This window comes from Salvelinus sp. IW2-2015, linkage group LG19 (assembly GCF_002910315.2).
Source record: "Salvelinus sp. IW2-2015 linkage group LG19, ASM291031v2, whole genome shotgun sequence".
Classification (NCBI taxonomy): Eukaryota; Metazoa; Chordata; class Actinopteri; order Salmoniformes; family Salmonidae; genus Salvelinus; species Salvelinus sp. IW2-2015.
In genome coordinates, this window is record NC_036859.1 from 6,649,945 (window position 1) to 6,673,153 (window position 23,209).

Genomic DNA, 23,209 nt, shown 5'->3' on the forward strand with positions numbered 1-23,209 from the left:
CAAACACTCAAACACACATACACACTCACACACATACACAAACACACACTAACACCCACAAACACACACAAGAGTAAGTGGCTTGTAAGTCTGTTATCTGTGTACTAGCGGGCACAATGCCAATCTACTAATCACAGAGATTTCTTCATCTCACCCAGAAAGACTTGCTCACTTACTTATAGCAGCGCAATGTCCTAAATGATGGCATGCCATGGCTCTCTGTTCTCAATGGAAGCCGCAAGGAAGGAAGCCAGAAAGACATAGCTCTGGTCATCATGTATACCAGTCCCTTCCCCATTTAGCCCCAACAATCTCCCTTGTCTGCCCACTGACCGGTGGAAACTTCCCAGCGACTGGGGATTTACAGTAAAAGAGCACAGACTTGACCTTTGAACCCAATCACGTGACTGCTTTAGGCACTGGAGGGGGGTAAAAAGGGATGTCACAGTGTAGAAATAGAATGAATTGAATTACACGTGTGTGTGTCATATGAGAGCTGATCAGCTGTGAGATTCGCATAAGTGTGTCATCTCGGAGGAATGTTGAGGAGTTTCTTTGTTTTGTTGACAGGCACAGAAGTAGCAGAGTGTTACTTTATTCAACAGCTCAGCAAAAACAATGTTCAAGCACTTAGTGGCTGCATGGTGAGTCTTGTTGTTTACACTGCTCCCGGTGTCCCAAAGCTGTAATGTTGGGAAAATCTCCCTTCCATTTTACCTCAAATTATAAATGTGTGGTGTGTCCATGTGTGTGTATATGTGTGTTGTGTGTGTGCTATGTGTGATGTGTGTGTGTGTGTGTGTGTGTGTGTGTGTGTGTGTGTGTGTGTGTGTGTGTGTGTGTGTGTGCCTTTGCGTGTTTGGGGACCCATGTGTGTGCCTGGCAGTGTGCATATATACAGTATGTGTGTGTGAGTCATAGAGAAAAGCAGGTCACATCACTGCAAGGTGTCTAAGTCATTAGCTTAGCCAAAGCTAATTAAATGTTCCATTCTACAGGCGTTATCTCCTGCCCTGCTCTTAAGGGACACGTTCCACAGCATGATCTTCTTGTAGCGCCACTGACTGCAGCTATGGACTTATGAGTCTACACTTATGAGTGTACTCAGCACAGGGGTAGATCTCAATAGTGTAAAGTGGCCTTGTCTCCTTGTCTCATCTCCTTCATCTGCACTGATCTGACGAGACAGGCAAGTTTAAGCAATATGGCTGCCCAACAGGAATTTGCTTTCAACCATCCAGTTCTTCCATGTCAGTTCAAATGGAGGAAAGGAGACAAGGAGAGGTGAGTTTAGGCTTTTGAGATGCACTCTGTTTCAGAAATTCCTATCCTGTGAAAGGATGGGAACTAACAGCCCAAGACAAGGACAGATAGCCACACTTCAGACTACTGGATCCCCAGTGAGTCCAGAACAAGCATCCCTACCGCTGTGACAGAGCATGACGAGTTCTGTTAACCAATCATACTCATCAACAACCCATCCTTCATTAGAATTATTAGTGTCTGTTTCTGTGTGTGCATGTACGTGCGTACGTGCGTGTGTGTGTGTGTGTGTGTGTGTGTGTGCATGCGCACGCGTGTGTGTGTGTGTATGAGTGCATCATCACATTAGCATAACATCTGGGGCAGTAGAGAGGGGGAAGTAAGGCTGAATCATGTCATGAATCACCCACCTCCAACCTTTTCTCTTACTCATCACCACCCTATCTCCTCCTGGACCACCATCTGTGTGTGTTTTTATGGATACAGTAGATTCATTGTGAATCCATATGCGACAATAACAATTACAGCAGCTATAGCTGTTTGGCTGTGCTTGCCCAGCAAACAGGGGACATCCTACGGACATGTGGGGACATTCCCATTAGGTCCCACTGACGTTCTGAGAACGTTCTAGGAACATTAAAACATGACTTTAACTTCAGGACCATCAGAGGACGTTCAGTACAGGTCCCGGGTTTGGGCACAGTATAACGTTATAATAAGGTATTTTGATGTCCATTAGGGAATGTTGTGAAAAGGTTCCTATCTGATTCTGAGACAACGCTATCCATGAGACATGGAATAAAAGAAGGAAGGCACAGCTAGGGGACACATTAGTAGTGGTCTTTGTAGTGGTCTTTGTAGTGGTCTTTGTAGTGGTCTTTGTAGTGGTCTTTGTAGTGGTCTTTGTAGTGGTCTTTGTAGTGGTCTTTGGTAAAAGGGGTAAATTGGTCACCAAAAGAAAGGAGGACGAAGGCATTTTTCATTTAATGAATAAAAATGCCTTTATTTGTATGGCAATGGAACCAAGATTTAAAAGCTCTGACGTGTTTCGGCTGCATGCCCTTTGTCAGGGAGTACAAAGATGCAATGATACAATGTCTTATTTTGAACAAAGCATCTTCCGATCAACCCTGATTGAAAAGTGAGTGGTTACAGAATAGTTAATAGTCAATGGTCATAGGACAACATCTAGTAAACAGTAATATACAGTGCCTTCAGAAAGTATTCATACCCCTTGATATATTGGTTGTCTTACAGCCTGAATTCAAAATTGATTAAATGGATATTTTGTCTCACCCATCTACACACAATACCCTGTAATGACGAAGTGAAAACATGTTGTTGTTTTTTTTTATGTTTGCAAATGTATTAAAAATGAAATACAGAGATATCATCCTTTACGTAAGTATCCACACCCCTGAGTCAATACTTTGTCGAAGCGCCTTTGGATGCGACAACAGCTCTGAGTCTCTACTGGCTAAGTCTCGAAGAGCGGTGCACACCTGGATTGTACAATATTTGCACATTTATCTTTTCTAAATTCYTMAAGCTCTGTCAAATTGGTTGTTGATCATTGCWAGACAACCATTTTCAGGTCTTGCCATAGATTTTCAAGTAGATTTAGGGCAAAACTGTAACTTGGCCACTCAGGAACATTCACTGTCTTCTTGGTAAGCCACTCCAGTGTAGATTTGGCCTTTGGGTTATTTTGTTTTAGGTTAAAAAAAAATTGTTTAGGTTATTGTCCTGCTGAAAGGTGGATTCAGCTCCCAGTGTCTGGTGGAAAGCAGACTTAACCAGGTTTTCCTCTAGTATTTTGCCTGTGCTTAACTCCATTACGTTTCTTTTTTATCCAGAAAAACTCCACAGTCCTTAACGATGACAAACATACCCATAAAATGATGCAGCCACCACTATGCTTAAAAATAAGGTGTTGTATTGGATTTTCCCCAAACATAAGACTCTGTATTCAGGACAAAATATGAATTGCTTTGACACATTTTTTGCAGTATTACTTTAGTGATCTGTTGCAAACAGGATGCATGGTTTGGAATATTTTCTCTTCTGTACAGACTTCCTTCTTTTCACTCTGTCAATTAGGTTAGTATTGTGGAGTAACTACAATGTTGTTGATCCATCCTCAGTTTTCTCCTATCTCCTAAAAAAGAAAGAAAAACATCATTCAACTTGGATAGTGTTGGGTATTGTGTGTAGGCCAGTGACCCAAATTGTTATACATTTAATCCATTTTAATTTCAGGCTGTAACAAAATGTGGAAAAACTAAATGGGTGTGAATACTTTAAGTGCCTTGGGAGGAAGACCCCACTATTTGCAGAGGGAATTCACTTGTTATTATCACCACTGTTTGCTGTTTACATACCGCCACAAGCTAACACAACGGCRGCACTCGGCAAACTGTACAAGACCATTTTAGCCAGCAAGAATCCTTTCTCCCCGATGCAGCATTTATCATCACAGGAGATTTTAACCAAGCAAGTTCAAAACAAATTATCCCAAAATATCACCAACATGTCTCCTGCCCCACGAGAGGCAACAACGTGCTAGACCACGTGTACAAAAACATATGTCATGCATACAAAATAATCTCCGCCCCCACTTTGGCCAATCAGATCACGTCTTTCTGTTCCTACTCCCCACCTACAAGCAGCAACCCAAGAGGGATTCACCAGAACAGAGAATAGTGAGGTGCTGGACRGATGAGGCGGACTCAATGCTGCAGGATTGTTTTGAGAATACTGGTTGGATAATGTTCAAAGACTCATCCACCCAGGATACATCCATCAACACTGAGGAATATATTGTTCATCGTCAGTCACAGGAATTATCAGGAAATGTGTTGATTCTGTTGTACTTTGTACCCACAATAACAATCAGGACATACCCCAACWAAAAACTCTGGATGAACAGAGAAATCCTTGCCATGCTAAGAGCCCGTACTGCAGCATTCAATGTCAGCCAAACGAACCTTAATGAGTCGGTTGCGCACGATGCTTACAAGGCAAACAGGTACGAGCTTCGCAAATCCATTCRGGAGGCATAAAGACAATATAGCCTGAAATTTGAATCACTGTTTGATAACTCAGACTTGCGACGCAGGACTACAAGCTATCCTTGGACTACAAAGGCAAATCCAGCTGCGTGGTGCCCACCGAAGCCTCCCTCTGAGACCAGCTTAATGCATTCTATGCTCGCGTCGAGGCAGACACCACCGAGCCTTCCAGGAGGGCTCTAGCTGATCCTGACGACCAGGTACATTCGCTCTCCGAGGCTGACGCCAGGAAAACTCTTAAGAGATTGAATACTTACAAAGCCGTGGGTCCAGATGGCATCCCTGGCCGTGTCCTCAGAGTGTGCACTGACCAGCTGGTAGGCGTCTTCTCGGATATCTTCAACCTGTCCCTGTCACACTTGTTTCAAGGAGACCACCATCATCCCAGTTCCCAAGAAAACCAAGGTGACAAGCCTAAATGACTATCACCCAGTCATCATAAAGTTCTTYGAGAGGCTGGTCATGGCCCACATCAAGACCCGAATGCCGGACACACTGGACCCACTGCAATTTGCCTACCCCTCCAATAGATCCACGGAATATGCTATTTCCATCGCAATTCATATGGCCCAAACACTCCTGGGTAATAGGAACACCTATGTGAGAATGCTGTTCTTTGACTACAGTTCAGCATTCAACATTATTGTTCCCTTCAAGCTCATCACCAACAGGAAGAGGATGCCAATATTCAAAAAAAGTGAGCAAGGGGCGGGGTACAAACCAATGGGGTGATAATGGCAGTGAAATGTTCTGTCCACTGTGCACACCTCCAAAATGTGAGTGTGTGTGTGTCCGTGTGTGTGTGTGAGATAACTGAGTGAGGAATGGGTGTGTCGAGACGCTCGCAGAGAGACATTGATAGCACAATGAGAAATGGAAGGTCCCGTTCATATTAATAGGGGTTGATTAAACTGGGAGGGTGAAGGAACACACACCTAGGAGCTGATCGTTTCTTTGTTTTCTCTTGGTAGCAGACTTATTACTGAGAGTTATGGGACAGGGTGAGCTCCACTCTGTCTCTAGGCTTGTTACAACACAAGGGGAGAGGGACACACACAAACACACACACAGTGGGACACACAAAGACTCACTTAGTTCCTTTTTGTCTCGGGCTGTGTACTCCCCTTAGAGTGCTGTATTGAATAATAAATTGCAACTTTTATGCTTAACACCACAATCCACACATGCACGTACACACACGACCTCTCTCTTCTCACAGACGACAGCACAAACACACACACATCACAGCACACACACACACACAAACACACACACACAACCACACCACACACACACACACACACACACACACACACACACACACACACACACACACACACACATAAACACGCATGTGCACAAACACACCAAATGGAGGCTACTGAGGGGAGGACGGCTCATAATATTGACTGGAACGGAGTGAATGGAACAACATCAAACACATGGAAACCATGTGTGCTACTGTAGAAACGACAACACAATATACAGAAAATCAGGCATTTACTTTGATAGGAACACACACGTGTCCAAAGTTATTATTTGTAAGGAAAACAAAAATGAAGGCAATGCGAGAGTCAGCCAGAAAATGTGCCAGGGGGGAAAAGTTTGTGAAAAGCCCGTTCTGACTAGAGATGCGCAAATGTCTGCATACTTGATCTGGGGAAACACAGGGGAAGAGCTTGGGCTCTCATCAGAGAGATGTTTGTCCGGCTCATTAAAGCCACAAACATAAATTGTCCGCAACAGTGAAATGGGTTACTCCTTRTGTGAATTAATGAGGAGGCGGAACACGCTCAATTCAAATAATTTGAAATTGTCAAGTTGTAACGTAGCCTATAGATAATTAGCAGGCAGCGTGCCTTGGTTTGAGGGCAGCGKGGGGTAACTGTCCTGCTGCGTAAYGATCACATTTTGGAACAGTGAGTGCATTCTGACATCACCCCCCAAAAAACTCAGGCTGGGGGCAACAGTTTGGAACTCACGCGTGGAAAGGTTAAAAGTCTAAGCCTTACTGCAATTAGCCCATAGAAACGCATTGAATAACAGATTCATACATAGAGAAACAATAACTCCAAAGAAAGTTTGTTTTAAAATGTGTTTTAAAGTATCGGTCCTATATCTGAGAGATATAAGAATCAGGAAACTACATATATATAGTCTTTTTTTTTTTCGACTGTTGTTTTCTGCTCTTTTGTGGATGTCAGGAGTTGTACTTGATGTGTCAGACATCCTAGCTGATGTCTAGTTCCAGTGCGATTTGCAGGCTTTTAAAAAAGAGCTCCTTGTACTATCAGAGATGTGGTATGCTTGCTTATCTAAGATGTGATGAGAGAGGGAGAGACAGATTAACACTACCGGTCAAAAGTTTGGGGTCACTTAGAAATGTTCTAGTATTTTAAAGAAAAGCACTTTTTTTGTCCATTAAAATAACATCAAATTGAAATACAGTGTGGACATTGTTAATGTTGTAAATGACTATTTTAGCTGGATTTGGCCAGCTACAATAGTCATTTACAACATTAACTAGCAATGTCTACACTGTATTTCTGATCAATTTGATGTTATTTTAATGGACAAAATTTTTTGCTTTTCTTTCAAAAACAAGGACATTTGTAAGTGACCCCAAACTTTTGAGCGGTGAGAGAGAGCGAGCGAGAGAGAGAGAGAGAGAGAGAGAGAGAGAGAGAAGAGAAGAGAGAAGAGAGATGAGAGAGAGAGAGAGAGAGAGAGAGAGAGAGAGAGAGACGAGAGAGAGAGAGAGAGAGAGAGAGAGAGAGAGAGAAGAGAGAGAAGAGAGAGAGAGAGAGAGAGAAGAGAGAGAGAGAGAGAGAGAGAGAGAGAGAGAGAGAGAGAGAGAGAGAGAGAGAGAGAGAGAGAGAGAGAGAGAGAGAGAGAGAGAGAGAGAGAGAGAGAGAGAGAGAGAGAGAGAGAAGAGAGAGAGAGAGAGAGAGAGACGAGAGAGAGGAGAGAGAGAGAAGAGAGAAGAGAGAGAGAGAGAAATGAGAGGAGAGACTGTCCTTCACATATCATCTCCATTCAGAGAGGTTTGTGTCATCAGCACATAAGAATTTCCCGGTGGCCTTTATTCCTTACATCTCTCTCTCTCACCTCTCTCAATTTCCCATCTCTCTCTTTCTGTCTTTCAACGCTTCATCTCTATCTCTCTCTCTACCTCTACCTCACACACACTCTTTCGCTCTCACTCATTGTTTGACATGGAGAGCATACAGAATGTGCCCCATATTCATCGGTTGCACCTGACGTCATAAACAGTGGTGCCTGCCATGGAGGGATGCTATTACCTTGCAGTGTGTGTCCATGTCTATGTGTGGGTGCCTGCATGCGGTATGTGTTTGTGTGTGTGTGTGCGCTCGTGTGTGTGTGTGAGTGTGCGTGCTAGCGTGATTGCGTGTCTGCTGGACACGTTTGTGGCCAGCCCAAAGTGAGCAGCAGAGGTCCACTTATAGCTAACAGCATGCCACCTGACAACGTGGCTCTCTTCTCCACACCCCTTTCCCAAAACACAATGCTGGTCGGCATTCAAGCCAGAAAATTTGGCCTCTCAACTTCATAATGTCAATGACAGCTTTTGGATACCTTCCGTGGATCGATATGCAGTAATTCATTTTCAAGATACAGGCACTCTTCAATCAAATATAGATAGAAATCTCCCAAAATGCAATGCACAAAAACGTTGACTGTGACAAATCTTATCATAGGCTTTCTGGCCAAGTTTAAAAGATGGAGATGTTTATTTTGAAAACTGATATTTGTATTGATTTATTTAGCAGGAAGACATTATCCTATGGCCCTTGTCAGAACGTTTGACTAAAACTTTGGACATATGAATCACCATTAGGGTAACCTGTCTTTCTGACTCTTATTTATGGTTGTTATTGTGATTCGTTAATGTGTTTGTTTCTGTAATGAGCCGAGGCTCATGTGAGGACTCGTGTCTGTCTTGGTCATAGTTTATATTTTCCGGCTTTTACCGAAATCTCTTCCTCTCTCTCCATTTCCTTCCTTCCTTCTCTCTCTCTCACTCTCTCTCTCTATGTGACTTCATATTGAGGCCGTGGGACTGCCACAGTAAAGCAATGGGAATGTGATGCTAAGCCCTGTGCTACGCTTGACTTGGGCTTAAAATGGGCAAACTAGGCATGGATTGACTATGGGACTTACTGGTACTTAGCTATGGAAAGCACTATCTGTCAGCTTTCCCCGGGAAAGTACAGACTTGTCAAGTTCCCGCCTCTATTTGTCTCGTGACAAGAAATGTAGAAGCTCTCCGAATATCCTGCTGACTGGATGACTGCGCTCGCCTGACTGCTACTAAATTGGGTTTGTGTGAGAAGGTTTACGAGGCTTATAAAGCATGTGTGTGTGTGTGTGTTTATCCCTGTTTCTAGCGATAGTAAATGTTTACTGTGTAGTTGTGTATTTGTGGATGGTTGAGCAGGCTGCTGTCTCTAAACCCAGGCAGGGCTTATGGAGAGAGAGGCTGGGCTTTAGGGAGGACCATGCTCTACGGCCCATATACCAGCCGTGCCAGTCGACACGTCTGACCTATTTACACACACACACAAACTACCTGATACCAGCACAGGGATGGAAACAGACAGACAGAGTCAGACAGACATATGTATTTGTGGACACACAGACTAAAAAACAGTTCATACATGCTCAGGATGAACCCTGACAACTATGCTGACAACTACTAGCTTCTTGCAGGTCTCTCTCAAAATGATCACGTTGATATCCTAAAAGGGGGTTTGACCTATGTTCCTTCAGCCCTATGACTCTGAAAAGCTTCTACCCCTAAGCCATAAGACTGCTAACCAAACTATGTAACCCTTTTTACATTAACTTTTTTGACTCATCACATATGCTGTTACTGTTGTCTATATTATCTATCCTGTTGGATAGTCACTTTATTCCTAGTTACATTTAAATTTGAGTAATTTAGCAGACTCCCTTATCCAGAGCAACTAGGGTTAAGTGCCTTGCTCAATGGCACATCGGCAGATTTTTCACCTAGTTAGCTCGGGAATTCAAACCAGCAACTTTTCGGTTACTGGTCCAACGCTCTTAACCGCTAGGCTACCTGCCGCCCATACGTACCGATCTACCTCAATTACTTCGTACCCCTGCACATGGACTCGGTACTGGTACCCAGTGTATATAGACAAGTTATCGTTACTCATTGTCTCCATTATTACTTTTTATTATGAGTTATTACTGTCATATTATTTAGTTATTTTCTCTCTCTCTCTGCTTGKGAAAGGCCCGTAAGTAAGCATTTCAGTCTAAGTCTACACCTGTTGTTTACGAAGCATGTGACATATATAATTGTATTTGATGTTCCCTCAGCTCTCCATTTCTAACAATGAGGAAGAAAATCTACACAAATGTGTATGGGACCTACTGAATATTTTCAATCAATATGACCTTGACCTTTGGTCAATATTACAGCAGCCCCAAATGCATGTTCTGAGATGTAAAAATATATATATACAGTTGAAGTCGGAAGTTTACATACACCTTAGCCAAATTCATTTAAAGTTTTTCACAATTCCTGACATTTAATCCTAGTAAAAATTCCCTGTCTTAGGTCAGTTAGGATCACCACTTTATTTTAAGAATGTGAAATGTCAGAATAATAGTTGTATTTCAGAATAATAGTTTATTTCTTTCATCACATTCTCAGTGGGTCAGAAGTTTAAATACACTCAATTAGTATTTGGTAGCATTGCCTTTAAATTGTTTAACTTGGGTCAAACGTTTCAGGTAGCCTTCCACAAGCCTACCACGATAAGTTGGGTGAATTTTGGCTCATTCCTCCTGACAGAGCTGGTGTAACTGAGTCAGGTTTGTAGGCCTCCTTGCTCGCACACACTTTTTCAGTTCTGCCCACACATTTTCTAGAGGGTTGAGGTCAGGGCTTTGTGATGGCCACTCCAATTCCTTGACTTTGTTGTCCTTAAGCCATTTTGCCACAACTTTGGAAGTATGCTTGGGGTTATTGTTAATTTGGAAGACCCATTTGCAACCAAGCTTTAACTTCCTAACTGATGTCTTGAGATGTTGCTTCAATATATCCACATAATTTTCCTTTGTCATGATGCCATCTATTTTGTGAAGTGCAACAGTCCCTCCTGCAGCAAAGCACCCCTACAACATGATGCTGCCACCCCCGTGCTTCACGGTTGGGATGGTGTTCTTCGGCTTGCAAGCCTCCCCCTTGTTCCTCCAAACATAACAATGTTCATTATTGCCAAGCAGTTCTATTTTTGTTTCATCAGACTAGAGGACATTTCTCCAAAAAGTACGATATTTGTCCGCATGTGCAGTTGCAAACTGTAGTCTGGCTTTTTTATGGCGGTTTTGGAGCAGTGGCTTCTTCCTTGCTGAGCGGCCTTTCAGGTTATGTCAATATAGGAGTTGTTTTACTGTGGATATAGATACTTTTGTACCTGTTTCCTCCAGCATCTTCACAAGGTCCTTTGCTGTTGATCTGGGATTGATTTGCACTTTTCGCACCAAAGTACGTCCATCTCTAGGAGGCAGAACGCGTCTCCTTCCTGAGCGGTATGACGGCTGCGGTACCTTCAGGCGTTTCGAAGGGACAATGGGGCTGTGAGAACATAGACCTGGTCCCTCAAGTTAGTATTCATCTTATTGCGACTAACCTGTATGAACAAAGGTAAAGGCCTAGATTCAATTAGTTAACCATTAACCCGCATATTATAGCTTTTGTTTAGGTGGAACTGCATCGGAGCTGTCAAATCCACAAGCGGCTCCCTGCGTTATCCCTATCGAAGACATTACCATTGGATGCACCGAGTCGCATTAGTACAAATCCTATGCAGCCGTGTTACAAGCTCAAACACTGGAATCTGTGACAAAAAGGCTGATATAAATCCTTATTATATCATTGAATTATTTTCATTGAGTGTCATTATTTCTATATATTGTCTATATATTGTATTTTTCGATACACTTTCTCGTTCTGAACTTCTAATGCGGGGGGGGGGGATTTAAGGACAGATGACCACAACAGCAGCCGCTAACCGATTGGACAGCTCCGACGCAGTTGCACCTCCAACATCTCCTAAACAAAAGCAATGACATGCTATGCAGTTGCCGGTATTCGCCTGTTAACACTGAACAGATTGAATAAAATGTGTCAGTGGTATTGCGTGGACATCTGGCCAGTGTTGGGTGAAGTGTGGGATCATGTTTGTTCTGTGTGTTTGGGGACTAGTGGCGGCTCTGCTCCTCTACCCCTTCTCATCTCCCTCAGGTGGAGTCTTTACATCTGGCTGGTGTGACATTCACAACACTGTGTGAGTTTGGGTACTGCTGGTGTGCTGCCCTGACCAACAGAGGGGCGCAGCTGGGCGGTGTGTTTGTGCCTGTGCATGTGTGTGCGTGTGTACGTGTGTGTGTTTGTGTGTGTGCGTGTGTGCATGCGTGTCTAGGCAGGTGGTGAAACCAGCTCTCAAACCAACCCACAGCCTAGTAATGAGGAGAGCCAGACAGAAACTGTAGTTTTCGCATCAATATTTTCACAATCTTGTCTGCATATTCAATTTACAAAGTTAGCTATTAATGTTTGGTAGCTCGATTGGGTTTGATTTGAATTCGATTTCCGTATGTGTGAATTCCAAATGTTATTTTTAGGAGATCATGATATTCTACTGCCATCTGGCTGCACTAATTATGCATGTTAACAGGGCTGTAGACCTGTCTGGTCTGTGAGAATGGGAGTCAAAAATGAAGCTCCTGTGTAGATACAGAGTTGTCCTCTCTATCAGAGCCATGTATTTCTACCCTGAGGTATCCTACAGATGGACAGGCTAATGACACGAGTATACTAACAACAATGAATCAACAACAGTAACAACACATACAGTACATCAACAAGACAGACAACACTATACCAACTGCAATGACAACACTTATCTACAGTATTTATAGTTTGCAACAGCAGATAGTGATACAGGTCAGTATTCAACATCCATCTGTGTCTGAGGGCATCGGGAGAGCACATGGAAACCGGCCACGTAACGCTGTTACGTTCAAGTAGGTTTCGGTTTTGCTAGGGTGTTGTGTGCAGGGATGGCGGATGGGCATAAGCACCAACTGCCCATAAGCATCTGCCTCTGGTGCCAAAGGTTGCATGTTCAAATCCAATGATAGATTWTTTTTTTTTGATTTTTGATTTTTGTTTTAAGCCTATCTCAAACCTTTAATAACCTTTCGAAGTTAATGCCTAAACTTAACCATAACCTTAAAAATGCTGAGTTAATGCCTAAACTTCACCTTAAACACTTCTAAATTTGACATTTGAGAAACATGGATGAATGTCTAATTCAGACATGAGACTGTGAGAGCTAGTTGGATAAAAGGACCAGCCATCACAGACAGAGGCCCCACTGCCTCCATCACTCACCCCACAAACGGAGCAGTGATCTAGGGGAGGAGAAGGGGAGGTGATGGAATGGAGTATACTGGAGCCTCTGGGGGAGGTCTGCCCTTGGCCCTGTTCACAGTCCTCATTCATGCAGTGACTCAGTCAGTGAACCGTAGGATGACACAGGGGAGAGGAGACCTACAGACCTCATCCATCACACTGAATAACAGCCAGAGAAGCCAGGCAAGGGCACATACACACATACACTAACAGACAGGCACACACACACACATGCAGACACACATGCACACACACACTTACACACATACACACCCATAATCTGGTATAAATTATGAGAATGGTTGTTCAGTGGTCTTGTTAAGCTGTTTTGCAATGAAGTGAGAGTGAAGCTTGGCCGGGTATTTGGATCGCTCATCTGTTGCTGCAGAGGTTGTGTCATGAAGAAGTTGCTATATTTGTCACGTTCCCCCCAAAAATTCAATTTCCAGCTATCATAAAACAGGTAGGATCCTTCAGATATATGAGGTGTCTGGCTGTGCTATGTTTTGACAGGGCGGGGACGTTTGTGTGTCTGTGTGCCTGTGTGTGTGTGTGTGAAAGAGAGAGGCTGGTTTTATAAACTTGAGATCTAGTTGTGTATTCAAGCTCTCTATCGAGACGGGGACCTCTTCCAGATAGGCCTCAGGCTAAGATTGAGAGCAGGCAGCAATCTGTGTGGGTTTACCAGGGGCTTTGTGTGTGTGTGTGTGTGTGTGTGTGTGTGTGTGTTGTTGTTGTGTGTGTGTGTGTGTGGTGTGTGTGTGTTGTGGTGTGTGGTGTGTGTGTGTGTGTGTGTGTGTGTGTGTGTGTGTGCCCTACATCAACATTTTTTATTCACTGTAGTTGTTTCACCTGTCTTTGTGCTTGTCTCCACCACCTCCAGGTGTCGCCCATCTTCCCTATTATCCCCAGTGTATTTATTCCTGTGTTCTGTTTGTCTGTTGCCGGTTTGTCTTGTCTTGTCAAGCTTACCAGCGTGTTTTCCGAGTTTCTGTTTTTCCTAGTCTCTGTTGTTTCTGGTCCTCCCGGTTTTGACCTCTTGCCTACCCTGACACTAATACCCTGACTACACCGCTCACGTCGCGTGCCCGAGCATTGCAAAATACATTTTGAAATCTATATTATTCAATTATTGCACCCACATTGCTTGCGCGTGCCAAATAGAAGTCAGTTCTATTTGTGACGCAGATCGCACTGCAAGTCCTGCCTCTCCCATCTCCTCATTGGTTTATAGAAGCAGGTACCCATGTGCCATCTCCTCATTGGTTATATCCACGTAGGTGACTGAAAGACTAACAAGGTCCGTGGCAGTAATGCACCTAATTTATGAAAGTTGCCAATCGCAATTTAAGTCCAGAGAAGAAAAGGCCTGGAAGGAGGAGAGATGACTAGCCGTGTGATAGCAGAAAGAACAGTCTATGACTTGGGTGACTGGAGTCTTTGACAGGAGTCTGTGACTGGAGTCTTACGCAATACCCTCTGTAGCACCTTACGGTCAGATGGTGAGGAGTTGCCATACCAGGCGGTGATGCAACCGGTCAGGATGCTCTCGATGGTGCAGCTGTATAACTTTTTGAGGATCTGGGGACCTATGCCAAATCTTTTCATGAGGGGGAAAAGGTGTTGTCGTGCCCTCTTCACAACTGTCTTGGTGTGTTTGGACAATGATAGTTCGTTGGTGATGTGGACACCAAGGAACTTGAAACTCTCGACCCGCTCCACTTCAGCTCCGTCGATGTTAATGGGTGGCCTGTTCGGCCCACCTTTTCCTATAGTCAACAATCAGCTCCTTTGTCTTGCTCACACTGAGGGAGAGGTTGTTGTCCTGGCACCACACTGCCAGGTCTCTGACCTCCTCCCTATAGGCTGTCTCATCATTGTCGGTGTTCAGGCCTACCACTGTTGTGTCATCAGCAAACTTAATGATGGTGTTAGAGTCTTGCTTGGCCACGGAGTCGTGGGTGAACAGGGAGTACAGGAGGGGACTAAGCGCGCACCCCTGAGGGGCCCCAGGGTTGAGGATCAGAGTGGCAGATGTGTTGTTGCCTACCCTTACCACCTGGGGGCGGCCCGTCAGGAAGTCCTGGATCAAGTTGCAGAGGAAGGTGTTTAGTCCCAGGGTCCTTAGTGCTGAGCTTTGTTGGCACTATGGTTTTGAACGCTGAGCAGTAGTCAATGAACAGCATTCTCACATACAGTAGCTGTTCCTTTTGTCCAGGTGGGAAAGGGCAGTGTGGAGTGTGATTGAGATTGCATCATCTGTGGATCTGTTGGGGCTGTATGCGAATTGGAGTGGGTCTAGGGTTTCTGGCATGAGTGTGTTGTAGTGAGCCATTACCAGCCTTTCAAAGCACTTCATGGCTACCGACGTGAGTGCTACGGGGCGGTAATCATTTAGGCAGGTTACCTTTACTTTCTTGGCCACAGGGACAATTGTGGTATGTTTGAAACATGTAGGTATTACAGACTCGGTCAGGGAGAGGTTTAAATGTCAGTGAAGACACTTGCCAGTTGGTCCGAGTGCTTTGAGTACACATCCTGGTAATCTGTCTGGCCCCACGGCTTTGTGAATGTTGACCTGTTTAAAGGTCTTGCTCACATCGGCTACGGAGAGAGCTGGTGCTCTCATGCATGCTTCAGTTATGCCGTGTATTCTCTCTAGGAACCTGAAGGAATATACAGCATAATGTATAGAGTATTACCATATAGAAGATGAACCTCGTAATCCTACCTCATATTTGCTCTTCATCTAAGGAGAATGTTGATTGGGTTTGAAGTTTGTCGATTTTCAGAAGATCAAATACGCCTTTGCTGGGATTTTGTAGAAAGCCTCAAATTTGATAGTTTTTTCGTGATCATTTTACAGAAATAGGCATAACAATTCCTTCCCAATTTCCAGTGAGTGTTGTCTCTCATCCAAATGGGGGAGAACTTTGCTTGCCCAAAGTTCAATCAAAGCTGCAAATAAATAGTCCTAAGGAAATAACTATGCAAGTAGGGAATATTTTTCTTCTCTTTGAGACAGACAGAAAGATGGCTCTTTGCCCCCGTGACTCAACCCTTGAATGGTGCCCGATAAACACAAACTAGCACATATATTATTCATCTGTTTAGCTCTGCATGAAACACAACCAATCTTCAGAGTGCTTTTTAACATCCCTCCAGTAAATGCACTGTAATATATTATAACACCCTCTCCTTCTCATTCATCTTAAAGGGATAATTCAGGATTTTTATTTACTTCCTCAGTCAGATGAACTAGTGGATACCATTTGTATGTCTCTGTGTCTAGTATGAAGGAAGTTAGAGGTAGTTTTGTGAGCCAATGTTAACTAATGTTAGTTAATGCTAATTAGCAAATGCGCTAACACTAGTTAGCAACTCCCTTCATAATGGACACAGAGACATAAAAATGGTGTCCACTAGTTCATCGGGGAAGATATTATCCTGAACTATCCCTTTAAGATCCCAACTTTTAATGCAGCTCAGACTCAGACCTCTTAAGGATCGGACCCTTTTTCCCCCAATTTTCGCCTAAAATGACAYACCCAAATCTAACTGCCTGTAGCTCAGGTCCTGAAGCAAGGATATGCATATTCTTGGTACCATTTGAAAGTAAACACTTTGAAGTTTATGGAAATGTGAAAGGAATGTAAGATAATATAACACATTAGATCTGGTAAAAGATAATAAAAAAATAAAAAAATAAAAAACTATTTGGTATTTTTGTTGTACCATCATTTTTGAAATGCAAGAGAAAGGCCATAATGTATTATTCCAGCCCAGGTGCAATTTATATTTTGGCCACTAGATGGCAGCCGTGTATGTGCAAAGTTTCAGACTGTTCCAATGAACGATTGCATTTCTGTTCAAAATGTTGTATCAAGACTGCCCAAATGTGCCTAATTTGTTAATTAATAACTTTTCATGTTCAAAACTGTGCACTCTCCTCAAACAATAGCATGGTTTTCTTTCACTGTAATAGCTACTGTAAATTGGACAGTGCAGTTAGATTAACAATAATTTGTAATAATAGCTTTCCACCAATATCAGATATGTCTATGTCCTGGGACATTTTCTTGTTACTTACAACCTCATGCTAATCGTATTAGCCTACGTTAGCTCAACCGTCCCACAGGGGACGCACCAATCCTAAAGAAGTTTTAAACGTCTGCTTTTTTCATGGTGTTTCACCGCTAATAACAGCTAAGTGAAGCCAGTACTTTGCATCATCAATCCTTTAATCATGGTCTTTTTAAAATAGCAGCCTTTAGATTTTAGAGAGAATAGAAAATCTTCAGTGTTTCCTTATAATAAGATTCTTGTGTGGCTCTTTAATTCCTGTTAACAGGCTGCACTGTACCTGTTTCATCTTTGATCCCTGACAGGGTGTTCCACAGGTGTCAGTGTCGATCCCGCTCCCATTTATCTCTGATGTGCTAATTGTGTTGAGCTGATCTCAGCTCTCTTCTAGTGTTTCACTGGAGGGAATGAGATACAGGACTAATGAGATGGAGCTCTAGGTTTGTAAGCCAGGGGCCTGGTGAAGTCTGGGTCCTGGTCCCAATATAAAAACACCGACTTGTCATCACATCCTCTTTATAAAATGTTCAACCAAGGTCACTGACTTTGGCAACCTAATCCCCTGTAGCTCTTCCGTAGGTTGTTGATGTAAATGAGAATCGGTGCAATCACTGCTGAAACTTTGTGTGTGTGTGTGCCTGTGTTGTGTGTGTGTGTGTGTGTGTGTGTGTGTGTGTGTGTGTGTGTGTGTGTGTGTGTGTGTGTGTGTGTGTGTGTGTGTGTGTGTGTGTGTGTGTGTGTGTGTGTGTGTGTGTGTGTGTGTGTGTGTGTGTGTGTGTGTGTGTTGTGGTGTGTGTGCGTGTATGGGCCTAGTACTGAACGTTCTGAACCTTTTGGCTGGTGTCCTCTGGCAAATCACTCAACATTGAGTGGGCGACTTGACAGGTTGCTTGAAGGAACGTTTAAGCATGAGCTTTTTTTCTTTTTTTGTGGAGAGAAGAACAACATGCCTTTTTAATTTATTCAAAGTAAAATGACACATTCAAAGACACACTCACTGTCACTTGCACACACATTACCACAGAATGACTCATAGTGGCAACGAGACAACAGGGTTTGCCTGAAAACGTCATCTGAAATGTCTGTAAAATGTGTGTGTATGTGTGTCTTTGTATGAAGAAAATGTTGTGTTCATGTCACTGTGACACACATATACACACAGATTTTACAGGCATTTCAGATAACGTTTTCAGGCAAACCCTGTTGTCTCTTTGCATCGCATCGTATGTTGTGTGTGATGAATTCAGTGTGTGTCGAGGTACGAAGAAAGCACATAGCGAGGAGGAAAGAAGGGGAGGAAACATGCATGAATTCACAGGCTGCTTCTCACTCACGTGATTCCCAATGCCCTTGTTCTACTGCTACACTCATAGATAAATGAACAAGTATCCTCACTACAGATGTAGGATCTTAATTTGAGCCAGTTTGCTAAAGCAGGAAAATAATCCTGCAGCAACAGGAAATGGGAATTATTATGTGGATTATAATTAATGGACATTTTTGTAGGGGTTGATACATTTTTCATAAGGGAAAATCAAGTCTGAAAGTCTGGAAATTACAAACTTCATAAGTCTTTTTAAACCTCAAATACAAGTTTAACATTTCCTGTATTGAACGGTGATCCAATTAAGATCCTACATCTGTGTTTTAACTATCATAAACGAAATAATGTGCTATAAAGTGATGGTGTCATAGGTGGTTTAATGGTTTGTAAAGTAGCTGTGATGTCTAAGCTCTCTGGTTATCAGGGGCATAATGACAGTTGTATAGTAAGGTGCATGGATTATCCAGGACACTGAATGTAATTTTTATGAACATAAATGTGTTGATAGGTGTTTTAAAAGACTTATCCATCTGTCTTCCTCTCCTCCCTTCACCCACACTCTTTTCTGTCTGTACTTTCCATTATCCCTTCCCCATCTCTTAAATTTCTTACCTTAATTCTCCCTTCTATTTTTCACCATCTTTCCCTCTCTTTCTTCAACCTCCCTCTCTCTGTCTTTATCTACCTTCTCCCCCACATTTTCTCCCTTTCTCCTCCCTACTTCTCTACTCTTTATTCCCAAGCTTTCTCAATAACCTCTCCTCCCTCTGTCTCCCTTTCCCTATAGGTGTGTAGTACACTGACCCTGCCTGTGATAGGCTAGAAGTCAGACCATGATTGGCTCCCTTGGCCCCGGTGTGTGGTCCTTGACGCCGTGGCGGTTGGTGAGTCTCTGGGGGCCGGCCCTGCTGCTGGTTACCATTATATCCCTGATGCCAGGTAGTTGCCAGGCATGCCCGCCGCGGTGCGAGTGCTCGGCCCAGATCCGGTCAGTCTCGTGCCAACGGCGGCGCCTCACCGGCATCCCAGAGGGCGTCCCTACGGAAACCCGCCTCCTGGACCTCAGCCGGAACCGGCTCCGCTGGGTCGAAATGGGCGACCTGGCACCGTACCCGCACCTTGAAGAAGTGGACTTGAGTGAGAATCTCATTGCCACGCTGGAGCCCAACGCGTTCGCCAATCTGCAGAGCCTCCGGGTGTTACGGCTGAGGGCGAACCAGCTGAAGCTTGTACCCATGGGGGCCTTCGCCAAGCTGGGCAACCTGACCATGCTGGACCTGAGTGAGAACAAGATGGTGATTCTGTTGGACTACACCTTCCAGGACCTGAGGAGTCTGAGACACCTGGAGGTGGGAGACAACGACCTGGTCTACATTTCTCATAAGGTAAACTGTTATCCATCTGTTTTCCAAGTACTTTCTCTAACCTTTTATTGATTATATTATGTTTCCACAATTGGCATTCACATCTAATCAAGTTCAATCTGATTGTATTTGAAGGCCTTTTCTGGTCTGCTGGGGCTGGAGGACCTGACCATCGAGCACTGCAATCTGACGTCCATCTCTGGCCAGACACTGTCCTACCTACGCAGCCTGGTCACTCTGCGATTACGGCACCTCAGCATCGCCGCCCTAGAAGACCACAACTTCCGCAAGCTTAACAACCTGCGGGGACTGGAGATCGATAACTGGCCCTATCTGGAGTACATCTCCCCGCTCAGCTTCCAGGGCCTGGACCTGTCCTGGTTGTCCATCACTAACAGCAACATCACCTCCGTCCCCTCGTCCTCATTCAGGAACCTGATCCACCTCACTCATCTCAACCTGTCCTTCAACCCCATCACCACCCTGGAGCCCTGGGCCTTCAGGGACCTGCTGAGGCTCAAGGAGCTGATTATGGTGAACACGGGCCTAGCTACAGTGGAGCCCCACTCCCTGGGAGGCCTCAGACAGATCCGGGTCCTCAACTTCTCCTCCAACGAACTCCAGACCCTGGAGGAGAGATCGTTCCACTCTGTCAACAGTCTGGAGACGCTGCGGGTGGACGGGAACCCGCTGCTGTGTGACTGCCGTCTGTTGTGGATCCTGCAGAGACGCAAGACCCTCAACTTTGACGGCAGGGTGCCCGTGTGCGCTGGGCCAGAGGAGGTGCAGGGGTATAGCCTTAGCACCTTCACCGACTCAGCGCTCTTCGATTACTTCACATGCCAGAAGCCCAAGATACGCAACCGCAAACTTCAACAGGTAAGAGTTATTATCTCACTTTGCTGTACACGTAAGCATAATGTAACTACAGTGTAGGTACACATTGATATGTTGTACTTACAGCTTTGTTGCCTGTTTCAGTTTTGTGCCTAATACTTAATTCATTCATTCATTTATATATTCATTCATTCATTCCTCTAAGGTGACGGCTCGTGAGGGCCAGCCAGTGAGTTTCCTCTGCAGTGCCGTGGGAGAGCCCGCCCCCAAGATCATGTGGATCTCCCCTCAGCGCCGAATAATCACAGCCAAGAGCAATGGCCGCATCACTGTCCTCCCAGGAGGGACGCTAGAGATCCGCTATGCCCAGGTCACCGACAGTGGCACCTATATGTGCATCGCCAGTAACGCCGGCGGCAACGACACCTACTTTGCCATGCTCACCGTCCGGGGCGCACCGCTGGATGCCGCGTCGGCTTTCTTCGCCAACCGCTCGCTGTACGGCGGCGAGTTCTTCAACGACACAAACCTGAACAGCACGCGCGTCTTCCTCAAGTTCACCCTGGACCTGACCACCATCCTTGTCTCCACGGCTATGGGCTGCATCACCTTCCTAGGCGTGGTGCTCTTCTGTTTCCTGTTGTTGTTCGCATGGAGCAGGGGGCGGGGCCAGCGCAAGAACAACTTCACAGTGGAGACCCCTTTCCGSAAGGCCGAGGGGCCTGCGGCCACGGGTAGTGCTGGAGGGGCCCGGAAATTCAACATGAAGATGATATGAAACAACGCAGCCAAGGGCCAGACGGGGGAGGCATAAGCATGTCCCGGAAATGTGTTTGACAAAACACATTCCGCTGACTCGCAAAGATTTTTTTTTTATAATTAAATTAAATCCATACAGTATTCACACATGGCATGGCCAGATTCGATTTGATGATGACCTTGATCTCACCAGCTCTTACTGGTTTTATTCAGCTTGTGGTACAAATGTGTATTTAAGATAATTATAAGAACTTTCCAGTGAAAAAATATAACATTGTCATTGAGCTTGATAAGAATTATAGAAGTTAAGAATTTAGTTTGATCTTTTACTGGGTGATTACTGTGTTGTGAAATGCTTGTAGTTATGTCTCTCTCACAGGAAGTGACATCACAGGAAGTGAAAAGGATTTCCTGGAAGCTGTGTACTTGTAGTGGTCATTGCACAGAGGRCATGGAGAGACACGGCCATCAACTTATCACAGTATTTGTAGTCTTGCTTTCTTAAATTCTGCCTTTTTGAGAAATATTGCAATAGCATGTAAATATTGCAATTTAAAGTAAGTTGTATAGTAATAAGATTATAGTATTGAATAAAAACAAGCCATTTTTGTAAGACATTTGGGATACGATTTCCATTGTCACATTTATAAGACAGCATCAAGGCCACAGCTGAACTGAGGAAGGATGTGCTGAGACAAGGACTCCAGATAGACATTGAATCCAAGTGAAATGAATCCAGAAAATGACTTCAATCATTTGACCCTTTCAAATTCATGACAAAAAAAGATCAGAAGAAACATTAAAAAAACATGTAAAGAAAGTCTTTTCTGACCATATATTCTAAATTGGGCCCACTTTACTTTCAGACGTGACCGTTTGCAACAAGGTTAGCTGTGTGAGTTGGAACAAAGACACTGGCCGACGGTTGCCATGACTGCCCGACGCCCCAAGGGTTTGGTTGGGAAGCTTAACCCATTGGGCACGGGCCGCATGGTAATCATGACAACCAATACACAGCCCAGTGCAGCAGGGAGTAGTGGGGTCARTGGGACAAGGGGAGAGGGAGTATGTTTATGCCTCCTCTTTCTAACCTTTGAATAATACTACTACCATACCACTGCGGGATGTGGGGAGAGGGAGGTGGAGAAGGGATTGTATATGCCCCCTATCTCTAACCTCCCTCTAACCCTGCTCCCGTCCGACTGCCCTCGGCTGTGCTGGGACAGAATTGACCTCCACACAGCTGCCAGGGGAGCAGCATGGAAGTCACGACACACTCAGAGTCACATGCAGTGCAGAACACATACTCACTTTTATACATGCAAGCATGCACACAAACGTTCACAATCACATGTTCGCACTCATTCACAAGTACACAGGACCTTTTCTCAAGACAAACACAAAGTCATATAGAGGGCAAACACACACACATACAGTTGAAGTCGGAAGTTTACATACACTTAGGTTGGAGTCATTAAAACTTGATTTTCAACCTCTCCACAAATGTCTTGTTGACAAACTATAGTTTTGACAAGTCAGTTAGGACATCTATTTTGTGCATGACACAAGTCATTTTTCCAACAATTGTTTRCAGACAGATTATTTCACTTATAATTCACTGTATCACAATTAAAGTGGGTCAGAAGTTTACATACACTAAGTTGACTGTGCATTTAAACAGCTTGGAAAATTCCAGAAAATCATGTCATGGCTTTAGAGGCTTCTGATAGGCTAATTAACACCATTTGAGTCAATTGGAGGTGTATATGTGGATGTATTTCAAGGCCTACCTTCAAACTCAGTGCCTCTTTGCTTGACATCATGGGAAAATCAAAAGAAATCAGCCAAGACCTCAGAAAAAAAATTGTAGATCTCCACAAGTCTGGTTCATCCTTGGGAGCAATTTCCAAACGCCTGAAGGTACCGCGTTCATCTGTACAAACAATAGTACGYAAGTAGAAACACCATGGGACCACGCAGCTGTCATACCGCTCAGGAAGGAGATGCGTTCTGTCTCCKAGAGATGAGCGTA

General features: G+C 44.2%; 1 protein-coding gene across 3 annotated transcripts in view; it reads left to right on the forward strand.

Moving 5' to 3' along the window:
* The window catches only part of LOC111979774 (leucine-rich repeat and immunoglobulin-like domain-containing nogo receptor-interacting protein 3), a 68,872-nt gene extending 47,591 nt beyond the window's left edge, over positions 1 to 21,281 (forward strand). For all 3 annotated transcript variants that reach the window (XM_024010469.2, XM_024010471.2, XM_024010470.1), the window contains exons 2-4: positions 19,005 to 19,602; positions 19,717 to 20,460; positions 20,624 to 21,281. In XM_024010469.2, the coding sequence (XP_023866237.1) occupies positions 19,051 to 19,602; positions 19,717 to 20,460; positions 20,624 to 21,196 (1,869 nt within the window). In that variant the 5' untranslated portion in view covers positions 19,005 to 19,050 and the 3' untranslated portion in view covers positions 21,197 to 21,281. The remainder of the gene's footprint in view (positions 1 to 19,004; positions 19,603 to 19,716; positions 20,461 to 20,623) is intronic.
* The last annotated feature ends 1,928 nt before the right edge of the window (positions 21,282 to 23,209 follow it).